Source organism: Manis javanica, chromosome 4 (genome assembly GCF_040802235.1).
Source record: "Manis javanica isolate MJ-LG chromosome 4, MJ_LKY, whole genome shotgun sequence".
Classification (NCBI taxonomy): domain Eukaryota; kingdom Metazoa; phylum Chordata; class Mammalia; order Pholidota; family Manidae; genus Manis; species Manis javanica.
This window is the reverse complement of record NC_133159.1, coordinates 145,156,296-145,170,799: the sequence shown is the minus strand read 5'-3', so window position 1 is coordinate 145,170,799 and position 14,504 is coordinate 145,156,296. Positions and strand designations below refer to the sequence as shown.

Genomic DNA, 14,504 nt, shown 5'->3' with positions numbered 1-14,504 from the left:
CAGTCCTATACATCCACCCCCTCCCTCTCCATTTCTCTTCCTCCCGCCAGTGAGCTTGGGTGGGCGAAGGGCTTGGGTCCTGCCAGATCAGGGCTTTGGTACGTGTTTCGTGAGGTCTGCTCTGTTCTCCAGTTGTAAGCAGTCTGGCGCAGCCTTCTTACCTGTTGCTCTTTTAGGATTAGTTGTCTTAACTATAGTTTCATATTATATGTAGTTTTAGGAGGAGTTCTCTGTCTCTCCTCCCATGCCACCATCTTTGATCACCTTTTCCTGCCCCTTATTTTGGAATTTCCAAACCATTCAGAGGACTCAGAAGGAATCATAAAATCCTCAAAATAGCCACATTACCCTTTTAGGAATCATTGACTTGAAGAAAGTGAGGAAATTTCTCACTGTGGTTGCAATTCTACCTATCTAGATACTTATCTTCCTGAAAACACTAATAGGATGGTTTCTAATAGTTCCTGACCCAGAAGTCAGTAAGAACAAAACAAAATCTTTTCATGTTTAGGGAAAAAAACTTCCCAAGGCAACTGGAAACAGGACATTCAAAAAGAGCCAGGGACTACAATATATGACCATTATTGGTTTGTTCAACATACAAAAGGACAGTAGTGATAAAATTGGTTGATTAAAAATGTTGACTATTCATTGAAAGGCAAGACGGGTGGAATCAACAGCAAGAAAAATAGGGCAGAGAAGGAGAAGAAGAAAGAACTTAGAAGCAGTGACAGTTTCAGGCAGTGCTGTATACTGAGAACAATAGAAAAGATTAGAAAAGAAAGCCAAAGGCAAGAAAAGAGCTTTCTGATTTGAAACATTGGAAAAGAAGTGAAGAAATTTTCCAAGTCTAAAGGGTGTCATTCACTGTGCCATGTTAAAAGAATATGGTATGGTCTGCAGTCTCTGAGGGACAAAGATTGCAGCCTCTAATAATCTATTAAAACCATTCTGTTGTTAAATTATTGTAAAACAATCTAAGATTTAATGCCTAGTGATACTGTTACCCTCTTTTTCTTGCCAGTGATAGCTATAGATTCAGCCTATAGACTAAGCTGTTCAGAATAAGAAATCTTTTAAGAACAGTTGTGTGTAAATTTTCCTTAGAAACATTGGCTCCTTACAAGATTACCAAACTTACTAAAACATTTAAAATACAAGATTTTGTATAACAACAAACAAAACTGAAGGAACAAAACAGCAGCAGACTCACAGACTACAAGAAGGGACTAGTGGTTACCAAAGGGTAAGGGGGTTGGGAGGATGGGTAGGGAAGGAGGGAGAAGGGGGTTAAGGGGCATTATGATTAGCACACATAATGTAGGGGGTGCACAGGGAAGAAAGTATAACACAGAGAATCCAAATAGTGATTCTATAGCATCTTACTATACTGATGGACAGTGACTGCAATGTGGTTTGTATGTAGGGGGACTTGATAATATGGGTGAATGAAGTAACCACAATGTTGCTCATGTGAAACTTTCATAAGATTGTATATCAATGATATATTAATAAAAAATATACAAGACTCTGTTCAGAGTGCTAAACTCAGAGGAAAATTTGAAGAAAATTTTTAAGGTGGGATTAAGGAGACCTAATCTTCCTCAGTCTTTATTACTACAAATGGTGTAAAAGTAATTTATAGTGCATAAACTTGATATAAATGGAATAGAGAAGTGAATATCAATTTTAAAAGGAGGTGCCTGTCAAGTATGTGATATTTATGCCGACACCACTTAAGTTCAAGAACACTTATGCAAGAATAAAGTGTCTGGAGGATAACATTGACCGGGGAGAGCCTTAAATTATTCAGAAAATCAATCTTTCGAAAAAGCTATTCTTTCCTACTCCATCTTTCTGGGAAAACTGCAAATGACCCAAAAGTTCATTAAAATCTAAGTCTTTTTCTAAAAAGCAAGTTACAGAACAAATAATAGGTTCAATAAGAAATCAGATACTATACTCTCAGCATTTGTAGCACTTTATGAAAACAAAAATGTAAGACTATAATCCTTATCAGGACAATGGTTATCAATTCTGACTGCATAGTAGCATCACAGACAGCTTTAAAAAAAAAGACATGCGTGACCCTGAATAGCCAAAGCAACCCTGAGAAGGAAGAATAAAGCAGGGTGGCATCTTGCTTCCCAACTTCAAGCTCTACTACAAAGCCACAGTAATCAACACAATTTAGTACTGGCACAACAACAGACTCGTTGACCAGTGGATCAGAATAGAGAGTCCAGATACTAACCCAAACATATATGGTCAATTAATATGTGATAAAGGAGCCATGGACATACAATGGGGAAATGACAGCCTCTTCAACAACTGGTGTTGGCAAAATTGGACAGCTACATGCAAGACAATGAAACTGGATTACTGCCTAACTCCATATACAGAAGTAAACTCGAAATGGATCAAAGACCTGCATGTAAGTCATGAAATCATAAAAGTCTTAGAAGAAAGCATAGGCAAAACTCTCTTGGACATAAACATGAGCAACTTCTTCATGAACATGTCTCCTCGGGCAAGGGAAACAAACAAAAGCAAAAATGAACAAGTGGGACTATATCAAACTAAAAAGCTTCTGTACAGCAAAGGACACCATCAGTAGAACAAAAAGGCAACCTACAGTATGGAAGAATATATTCATAAATGACATATCCAATAAGGGATTGACATCCAAAATATATAAAGAGTTCACGCACCTTGACAAACAAAAAGCAAATAATCAAATTTTAAAAATGGGCAGAGGAGCTGAACAGACACTTCTCCAGAGAAGAAATTCAGATGGCCAACACACACATGAAAAGATGCTCCACATCACTAATCATCAGAGAAATCCAAATTAAAACCACAATGAGATATCACCTAACACCAGTTAGGATGGCCACCATCCAAAAGATAAACAACAACAAATGTTGGTGAGGATGTGGAGAAAGGGGAACCCTCCTACACTGCTGGTGGGAAGGCAAATTAGTTCAACCATTGTGGAAAGCAGTGTGGAGGTTCCTCAAAAAACTCAAAACAGACATACCATTTGACCCAGGAATTCCACTCCTAGGAATTTACCCTACGATTGCAGGAGCCCAGTTTGAAAAAGATATATGCACCCCTATGTTTATCGCAGCACCATTTACAATAGCCAAGAAATGGAAGCAACCTAAGTGTCTATCAGTAGATGAATGGATAAAGAAGATGTAGTACATATACACAATGTAGTATTATTCATCCATAAGAAGAAAACAAATCCTACCACTTGCAACAACATGGATGGAGCTAGAGGGTATTATACTCAGTGAAATAAGCCAGGTGGAGAAAGACAAGTATCAAATTTCGCTCATCTGTAGAGTATAAGAACAAAGCAAAAACTGAAGGAACAAAACAGGAGCAGATGCACAGAGCCCAAGAATGGACTAACAGTTACCAAAGGGAAAGGGACTGGGGAGGATAGGTGAGAAGGGAGGGATAAGGGGGAAAAGGGGACATTACAATTAGCACACATAATGTAGGCAGGGAGGGGGGACACGGGGAAGGCATAACAACACAGAGTAGACAAGTCATGATTCTATAGCATCTTACTATGCTGATGGACAGTGAATGTAATGGGGTATGTGGTGGGGACTTGATAATGGGGGGAATCTAGTAACCATAATGTTGCTCATGTAATTGTATATTAATGATAGAAAAATGAAAAAGGAAATGACTCACAATAATCAGCCAGAAAAAAAAAAAAAGACATGCCTCTGTTCCAGGCCAGATCAAATAGATCAGAAAGCATAACTGAAGAAAAAGGTTGAATTAATTTAAATAATATCATTTTTGTTTACTGAAAATTTCTTTGAAACTTCCTCTAAATTTATGGCACTTTTATTGATATGGACTCAATGTCAGAAAAGCTCTGAGAAGATCAATACTATCACTAAAAAATTGCTATGTGAAATCTGCAAGCTGAAGTCCAAACACAAGATTAATAATATAAACTATTTGAGTCTAATTTATATTTCTACTTTTCTTGGCCACAGGTCAGTTTGGTTTGCTTGTTCCATTGTCTGTACAACTTTTACTACTATAGTGAATAGTCCAATTTACTTATGGCACAAAATCCATATTTGATATAGATTCCCAGTTGTTAGTAATTTGTGTGCTACGGTCACCATTTTTGTCATATAACACCCATAGTATTATTTGCTTAATATGTTTATATAAGTAACTTTACCATTATTATGTAAATAAATGTTTTAAAAGTAAACTTCTTACTACTATATTAAATAGGAAATCAGTGTCACAATCCAGAAATAGAAGGTCAAAATAAAAATAAATTCAGTGAAATAAAATACATAATTAAATTCCAGCTAAATAGTGCTGCCTTTGGAAGACTCTGATGTTCAGGCCTATATTCTCTGTTAAAAAGAGAAATTAAGCAAATGTTACACTACCATTTCAAGAATTAGACCAGCACTTTAGTACCAAACTGAGACTCTTTCCTTGAAGTAGTCAGGATTGAAAGTGAATTGAATGGAGAATAAGTTTTTCATTGTGAACTAGGGTTATTTAATATCCCAAAAGGTCTGACACTTTTCCCATATGTTAAGAAAGTTAATTGACAGAAGATGCTAGTATTTGGGTTTGTAATAAATGTGAACCTATGTGCTTCTGAATTGTTTGAAATGTTAACTATAAAGCTATCTTCCTATTTTTAAGTTTTAATCCAGAAAGTTAATTGGTATATGGATAGAAACATAGGTTTTATTCTCACTCTTCTTGCCACTCTTTCAATGCAGACACTGGGATTTCTTCAGAACTGGCTTCTGAAGCATCTAAAAATTGATTCACCTGATTTACCGTTCAAAGAGGGGAAAACGTCTAATAAAATGTTGATGCAATGTCTCCCTGTTTTGGCCAAAATTAGGAATGCTGTAATTCCATTAAAAGAAATTAAAGCATCCTCTATGCTATTGCAGTGCTGGGACTTGGAATTTGTCTTTTAAATTTCGTGTTTTTCTTAGGTTTCAGTACAGTGCCTTCTAGACTATCCATTAATCAGTTTTTCTACTAAGATTCAATTCTACACATGTTGTTGTCTATCTCTGGTTACTCCCGTTAGTCTTCCTCTTTACGCTCTCAGTTAACAAATATCCTGATTTTTTTTAAAACACTCACAGATACACATTCTCATAGCACTTTCTCTCCTGCTTCTCCTCAACTCTTACCTCTCTTTTTTCACTGCTAAATTTAGTGGAAAATAGTTTGATGTTAGCAATCTCTGTTTCTGATACTCTACAATCTCCTGATTTTTCTCTGATCATTCAGAGTCAGTGTCCTTCCCAGATTCTGTCATTACCTATCCTTTAAATAGTTTTTTCTACTTATTCTACATATACCATTTTTTGTGCTTCAGGAAATCTATTGAGTTGCAGATTTTTATTTCCAACCTCTTTCTCTCTCCTGAGCATAATACTGAAATGTTCAGGTATCTCAAACCAGAAAATCCCAGAACTATCTTACTCACTATTATAACTTAATAATAAATAACTTATTAATTACTTATGAAGGTGTTAATTTCTAGTCTAAGCCAGCACCTCATGTTCTACTTCGGCATTATCTTTGCCCCTCTTTTATACATGGTTAGTTGTCAGATTTTTTCACCTTCTACATCTTATTTCTGGATCTAGTTTTATGGTTTAGTACCACATCATCCTTTGCCTGAATTATTGAGGGAGTCTTCCAACCTGGGTCCTGATTTTCAGTTTCTACGTCCAGTTCTTTCTACCCAGGAGAATTATTTTTAAAAGGAAATTTGGGTTGTGCTATTCCTCTGTTTAAAAGATTCTCACAGAAAAATCCTATCAATATAACATGAAGTAAAAGAAAAAGAAACAATATCTTGTGTTTATAATGTGATAACTATTTAACAACTGGAATGATAGTTCGCATTTACTAACTTCCAGGCACTTTCATGTAATCTTCGCAACATTTGTGAAGTAGATACTAATATTATTCTTATTGTTAGTCATGAATGAATAAACTGAGACTTAGAGGTTTATTTTTTGTGAAAGGTCATATAGCTGGTGAGTCAGAGCCATGCTCTTAGTTCTAACTAAATCTTCCATACTACTTATTTTTACATGTTACATGCTTTCAGTCACAAAAAATAAAAGAATCATGTGAAAATGTCAACTATAGTTAATGTCAAATGATGGAATGTGAGTACTTGTGATGTTTATTTCCTTCATATTTTTCTGTATTTTCTACAGTGACAATATAATATTTAATAATAAAAAAATAAGTTACTTAATTTTTAATATTAAAAAAGGGCTTCCACCCACAGAACTCACAACACAAGGGACCCAAGAAGAACAACACCAAGACATATAATAATTTAAATGGCAAAGATCAAAGACAAGGACAGAGTATTAAAGGCAGCCAGAGAGAGAGAGAAAAGGTCACTTACAAAGGAAAACCCATCAGGCTATCATTAGACTTCTCAACAGAAACCTTACAGGCCAGAAGAGAATGGCATGATATATTTAATGCAATGAAACAGAAAGGCCTTGAACCAAAAATACTGTATGCAGCATGATTATCATTCAGATATGAAGGGGGGATTAAACAATTCCCAGACAAGCAAAAGTTGAGGGAATTTGCCTCCCACAAACCACCTCTACAGGATATTTTAAAGGGACTGCTCTAGATGGAAGTACTCCTGAGGCTAAATAGATGTCCACAGAGAAAATAAAATCACAAGAAAGAAAGCAGACCAACCAAATATTAACTAAAAGCAAAAAATAAAATCAACTACTCACAAAAGCAGTCAAATGAAACACAAAAGAGTATAGAATAAAACACCTAACATATAAAGAGTGGAGGAGGAGGAATAAGAAGGGAGAGAAATAAGAATCATCAAACTATGTTTATAATAGCTTAATAAGAGTGTAAAGTTAGATGGTTAAATAATAAAGAAGCTACCCTTGAAACTTTGGTAACCACGAATCTAAAGCCTACAATGGCAATAAGGACATATCTTTCAATAATCACTCTAAATGTAAATGGACTGAATGCACCAATCAAAAGACACAGAGTAATAGAATGGATAAAAAAAGCAAGACCCATCTATATGCTGCTTACAAGAGACACACCACAAACCCAAAGACATACACAGACTAAAAGTAAAGGGATGGAAAAAGATATTTCATGCAAACAATAGGGAGCAAAAAGCAGGTGTTGCTGTACTTGTAAAAGACAAAATAGACTTCAAAACAAAGAAAGTAACAAGAGATAAAGAAGGACATTATAAAATGATAAAGGGGTCAAGCCAACAAGAGGATATAACCATTATAAATATATATGCAACCAATACAGGAGCTCAAACATATGTGAAACAAATACTAACAGAATTAGCGGAGGAAATAGAATGCAATGCATTCATTCTAGAAAACTTCAACACACCACTCGCTCCAAAGGACAGATCCTCCAGACAGAAAATAAGTAAGGACATAGAGGCACTGAACAACACACTAGAACAGATAGACCTAATAGACATCTATAGAACTCTACATCCAAAAGCAACAGGATACACATTCTTCTCAAGTGCACATGGAACATTCTCCAGAACAGACCACATACTAAGCCACAAAAAGAGCCTCAGTAAATTCAAAAAGATTGAAATCGAATCAACCAACTTTTCAAACCACAAAGGTATAAAACTAGAAATAAATTGTACAAAGAAAGCAAAAAGGCTCACAAACACATGGAGGCTTAACAACATGCTCATGCTCCTAAATAATCAGTGGATCAATGATCAAATGAAAACAGAGACCAAGCAATACATGGAGACAAATGACAACAACAGCACAAAGCCCCAACTTCTGTGGGACGCAGCAAAGGCAGTTCTAAGAGGAAAGGATATAGCAATCTAGGCCTATTTAAAGAAGGAAGAACAATCCCAAATGAATAGTCCAAAGTCACAATTATTGAAACTGGAAGAAGAAGAACAAATGAGGCCCAAAATCAGCAGAAGGAAGGACATAATAAAATCAGAGAAGAAATAAATAAAATTGAGGAGAATAAAACAATAGAAAAAATCAATGAAACCAAGAGCTGGTTCTTTGAGAAAATAAACAAAATAAATAAGCCACTAGCCAGACATATTAAGAGAAAAAGAGAATCTACACACATCAACAGAATCAGAAATGAGAAAGGAAAAATCACGACGGACCCCACAGAAATACAAAAAATTATTAGAGAATACTATGAGAATCTATATGCTAAAATGCTGGAACACCTAGAAGAAATAGACAACTTCCTAGAAAAATATGACCTTCCAAGGCTGACCAAGGAAGAAACAAAATCTAAACAGACCAGTTACCAGCAAAGAAATTGAATCAGTAATCAAAAAACTACCCAAGAACAAAACCCCAGGCCAGATGGACTCACTGCTGAATTTTATCAGACATACAGAAGACATAATACCCATTCTCCTTAACATTTTTCAAAAAATACAGGAGGGAATACTTCCAAACTCATTCTATGAAGTGAGCAACACTCTAATACCAAAACCAGGCAAAGACACCACATAAAAAGAAAATTACAGACCAAATATCCCTGATGAACATAGATGCAAAAATACTCAACAAAATATTAGCAAACCAAATTAAAAAATACAACAAGAGGATCATAGACCATGATCAAGTGGGATTCATCTCAGAGATGCAAGGATGGTACAACATTCGAAAATCCATCAACATCATCCACCACATAAACAAAAAGGACAAAAATCACATGATCATCTCCATAGACGCTGCAAAAGCATTTGACAAAATTCAACATCCATTCATGATAAAAACTCTCAGCAAAATGGGTATAGAGGGCACATACCTCAACATTATAAAGGCCATATATGAAAAACCCACAACCAACATCATACTGAACAATGAGGAGCTGAAAGCATTTCCTCTAAGATCAGGAACAAGACAGGGATGCCCACTCTCCCCACTGTTATTCAACATAGTACTGGAGGTCCTAGCCACAGCAATTAGACAAAACAAAGAAGTACAAGGAATCCAGATTGGTAAAGAAGAAGTTAAACTGTCCCTGTTTGCAGATGACATGATATTGTACATAAAAAACCCTAAAGACTCCACTCCAGAACTACTAGAACTAATATCTGAATTCAGCAAAGTTTCAGGATACAAAATTAATACACAGAAATCTGTTGCTTTCCTATACACTAATGATGAACTAGCAGAAAGAGAAATCAGGAAAACACTTCCACTCACAATTGCATCAAAAAGAATAAAATACCTAGGAATAAACCTAACCAAGGAAGTGAAAAATTTATACCCTGAAAACTATAAGACACTCATGAGAGAAATTAAAAAGGACACTAACAAATGGAAACTCATCCCATGCTCTTGGCTAGGAAGAATTAAATTATCAAAATGGCCATCCTGCCTAAAGCAGTCTACAGATTCAATGCAATCCCTATCAAAATACCAACAGCATTCTTCAGTGAACTAGAGCAAATAGTTTCAAAATTCATATGGAACCACAAAAGACCCCGAATAGCCAAAGCAATCCTGAGAAGGAAGAATAAAGCTGGGGGGATTTTGCTCCCCAACTTCAACCTCTACCACAAAGCCACAGTAATCAAGACAGTTTGGTAGAAGAACAGACTCACCAACCAGTGGAACAGAATAGAGAGACCAGATATTAACCCAAACATATATGATCAATTAATATATGATAAAGGAGCCATGGACATACAATGGGGAAATGACAGCCTCTTCAACAAGTTGTTCACAAAACTGGACAGCTGCATGTAAGAGAATGAAACTGAATCACTGTCTAATCCCATACACAAAAGTAATTTCGAAATCGATCAAAGATCTGAATGTAAGTCATGAAACCATAAAACTCTTAGAAAAAAAATAGACTAAAATCTCTTGGACATAAACATGAGCTACTTCTTCATGAACATATCTCCCCAGGCAAGGGAAACAAAAGCAAAAATGAACAAGTGGGAGTATATCAAGCTGAAAAGCTTCTGTACAGCAAAGGACACCACCAATAGAACAAAAAGGCATCCTACAGTGTCTGGGAGGGTATATTCATAAATGACAGATCTGAGAAAGGGTTGACATCCAAAATATATAATGAGCTCACACACCTCAACAAACAAAAAAAGCCAATAATCCAATAAAAAATGGTCGGAGGAGCTGAACAAACAGTTCTCCGAAGAAGAAATTCAGATGGCCAACAGACACATGAAAAGATGCTCCACATCACTAGTCATCAGAGAAATGCAAATTAAAACCACAATAAGATATCACTTCACACCAGTAAGGATCGCCACCATCCAGAAGACAAACAACAAATGTTGACGAGGATGTGGAGAAAGGGGAACCCTCCTACACTGCTGGTGGGAATGTAAATTAGTTCAACCATTGTGGAATGCAGTATGGAGGTTCATCAAAATGCTCAAAACAGACTTACCATTTGACCCAGGAATTCCACTCCTAGGAATTTACCCTAAGAATGCAGCATCCCAGTTTGAAAAAGACAGATGCACCCCTATGTTTATCACAGCACTATTTACAATTGCCAAGAAATGGAAGCAACCGAAGTGTCCATCAGTAGATGAATGGATAAAGAAGATGTGGTACATATACACAATGGAATATTATTCAGCCATAAGAAGAAAACAAATCCTGCCATTTGCAACAACATGGATAGAGCTAGAGGGTATTATGCTCAGTGAAATAAGCCAGGTGGAGAAAGACAAGTATGAAATGATTTCACTCATCTGTGAAATATAAGAACAAAGCAAAAAGCAAAGGAGCAAAACAGCAGAAGACTCACAGAACCCAAGAATGGACTGACAGTTACCAAAGGGAAAGGGACTGGGGAGGATGTGTGGGTAGGGAGGGATAAGGGGGGGAGAAGAAAGGGGGTATTATGATTAGCATGCAGAATGGGGGGGATGGGAGAAAGGGGAGGGCTGTACAACACAGAGAAGACAAGTAGTGATTCTACAACATTTTGCTATGCTGATGGACAGTGACTGTAAAGGGGTTTGTGGGGTGTCCTGGTATAGGGGAGAGCCTAGTAAACATAATATTCTTTATGTAATTGTAGATTAATGATTAAAAAAAAGGAAAGAAAAGGGGGAGTACTCCCTGATAGGATAAAACTAACTTTAAATCAATGATTAATGCATGCTTTAAATATCCTTAATTTTGATCATTTAAAGGGTGTCAGATGATCAGCTATGGAAATACATTTTTCTAATAATATTCCTTTCTCTTAAAAAAAAAAAAAAAGCAGTTCCTGTGTGGTGATCTCCAATAAGTTCTTCACAATGGTATAAAGGGCATATCAAAGTGTGGGCAAAGGGTTTTTTGTGTTTATACAGAGGATCAAAGCCTAATTTGGCTACCCAGAAAGCAAATTAAGATATGATATGAAGAAGAACTTCCAACATCAACATTCTCTGGAAGAGTCTTTCCAGAAGATGATCATGAAAAACTTCAACAAAAATCCTGGTGTTGTTGCAGTTGCAGCTGCATTCATCCCGCATTCATCCCACCGGTTCCTGGACTTGCCATTGGAATGAAGAAGGAGATATCTAAGCTGACCTGTGCATACAGTAAAACAACAAATTTGACTGGATCTATGCTGTCGGAACTCAACCAAGAATTAGGAGAAGTGCAAGTTGCAGCGCTCCAAAATCTTGCGACTATGGACTATCTACTGTTAAAAGAACTTATGGAATGTGAACAGTCCCCAGGAATGTGTTGTTTTAATTTGTCTGATTTTTCTCAAACTATTCAAATTCAGTTAGACAATATCCGTCATATCATTGATAAGTTTTCACAAATGCCTAGGGTGCCTAACTGGTTTTCTTGGTTTCACTGGAGATGGCTGGTAATTGTAGGTCTGCTTTGGTTATGTAGCTGTATCCCTATTATGTTAATGTATGTGTGCAATTTAATTAGTAGTTTAAAACCTGTACATGCTTATGTTACTCTACAAGAAGATATGTCAAAGAAATAATCAATCTTCCCATGTTTTCTTCAGTCTGCTACTTCTATAGCTTTTCTTCTTCCTTCCTAATTACAACCCTTAAGTAGAATTCGTGCCTCATATCGAAATTACCAAGTATCATAATTCCTCCAAGTGGTAAAGATACCCCAAGACAAATGCTGGACATAGAAGCCACAGGGCATAAACCTGCAAAGAAGTAAAAAGCTAACCTTTTCAAACAATATTGCTTCTCTCTCACTTACCAACTTTACATTTCCCTGTATGGCCCCGGAAGATGACTGGTTAGCCAGAGACGGGTAAGATTCCTCAAGGGAGGAACAACCTAAGACAGGCACTGTCGCAGGGGGGCCATCAGGTGAGAAATTGGGGATCAACAGGTGAGGCTTAGAACCTCACCCCCCTGTTTTGAGAGAAATCTTCTGCATCCGTGGATGTTTTGTTGCCCTTGTCTAGCTTGGATTAATACTAAGTCTATAGGCACACACCTGATCATCTACATTTGCCCTCTTACAGCACTAAACTATGTTTTCTACCTTTATCTTGCATCTACCTACCACTTCAGCATTTTATTAAAAATAAATAATAATAATAATAATAAGGGAGAAATGTGGGATTCACATATAAATCAAGTATAAAAATCAAACGAATATTCATATTTGACCTGATTGTTTATAGTTCATAATGCGTGATCAAAACCGAAAGTTTCTGTGATGACTGCCCTTGCACTGTTCACCGTGTAAGAATTTGTTCACCATGTAAGAACTTGTTCGTTATGCTTCAGAAGATTGGAGACTGTGGGAATTAGGCTTGGGGTTGATTAATGACTGTGCATTGAGTCCCCTATACAGAATTTTATTGTTGTTAACAACCATTTGATCAATAAATATGAGAGATGCCCTCTCAAAAAAAAAAAAAAATATATATATATATATATATAGTTACTAATGCTGAACATACCTATACTCCTGAGTCCAATTTATCATAATCAAGAATTTTTCTTTTAATAAATTATGATTAATTTCTTTAAAAAAAAAAAAAGAAATACCATTTGACCCAGGAATTCCACTCCTAGGAATTTACCCTAAGAATGCAGCACTCCAGTTTGAAAAAGACAGATGCACCCCTGTGTTTATCGCAGCACTATTTACAATAGCCAAGAAATGGAAGCAACCGAAGTGTCCATCAGTAGATGAATGGATAAAGAAGATGTGGTACATATGCACAATGGAATATTATTCAGCGATAAGAAAACAAATCCTACCATTTGCAACAACATGGATGGAGCTAGAGGGTATTATGCTCAGTGAAATAAGCCAGATGGAGAAAGACAAGTATCAAATGATTTCACTCATCTGTGAAGTATAAAAACAAAGCAAAAAGCAAAGGGGCAAAACAGCAGAAGACTCACAGAACCCAAGAATGGACTGACAATTACCAAAGGGAAAGGGACTGAGGATGATGGGTGAGAAGGGAGAGATAAGGGGGGGGGGGGGAAGGGGGACATTATTATTAGCATATGTAATGTGGCGGGGGACAGGTAGGGCTGTACAACACAGAGAAGACAAATAGTGAATCTACAACGTCTTACTATGCTGATGAACAGTGAGTGTAATGGGGTATGTTAGGGGAACTTGGTGATAGGGGGAGTCTAGTAAACATAATGTTCCTCATGTAATTGTAGATTAATATAAAAATAATAAAAAGAAAGAATAATTATCACCTTTCATCATCAAAAAAATAAAATGTTGCGCGTAATATGTGTCCACTTTTTTGAAATTACAAATCACATTATCTAGCATTAACTAAGCTTTCCTTCAGAAAATGGACACATGGCTTAAACAGAGGCCTGCAAACAAGCAGGAGATTAAAGAAAAAAAGAAAGAGCTTCCATAGTTTCCAATTTTTGACATAATGAAATCTAAATAAAGTCAAAATTACTTTATGTTGCATGGAGTCCTGTGCAGTCTGTTCCTGGTCTGCCTTACCAATGTTATTTATACACACTTTTCCCCTTTGAGAAAATAAATTTTAGTTCATTAAAATGTTTTTAAAGGACTATAGCCAACCACAAGAGAATTAGGAACAGTAGATATTTTAGGATTCAGTTTGAAGGCTTCATAGTTGTCAGCTTATTAAATTTTACCTCTTAACCTCTGATTTCATGATTTTTAGGATGCCAGCCCCATTGTAATTGAGCCATCATCTGTTCTGAATGGAAAATACTCATTTGGAACAGCGGTACATCCTATAGAGCAGAATGAAGATAGAATCGGAGGAGGCAGCCTCAGTTATGTGAATGCCACAGAAGAGAAATTTTCAGACAACATTTCTACTGCATCTGAAGCCTCAGAAACCGCTGGCAGCGGTAAGCACGATATTTCCCTTGAGGTTTACTCAGGGTCAGTTCTTAAAGGAGTATACTTTGTCAGGGAGTGTACTTGGTGGAGTTTTGGCGT

General features: G+C 36.4%; 1 protein-coding gene across 5 annotated transcripts in view; it reads left to right on the top strand.

Annotated features, from left to right (window-relative positions):
• USP32 (ubiquitin specific peptidase 32) overlaps nucleotides 1-14,504 on the top strand; it is a 234,431-nt gene that overhangs the window by 161,417 nt on the left and 58,510 nt on the right. For all 5 annotated transcript variants that reach the window (XM_073235293.1, XM_073235294.1, XM_073235292.1 and 2 more), the window contains exon 13: nucleotides 14,221-14,413. In XM_073235293.1, coding sequence (XP_073091394.1) covers nucleotides 14,221-14,413 — 193 coding nt within the window. The remainder of the gene's footprint in view (nucleotides 1-14,220; nucleotides 14,414-14,504) is intronic.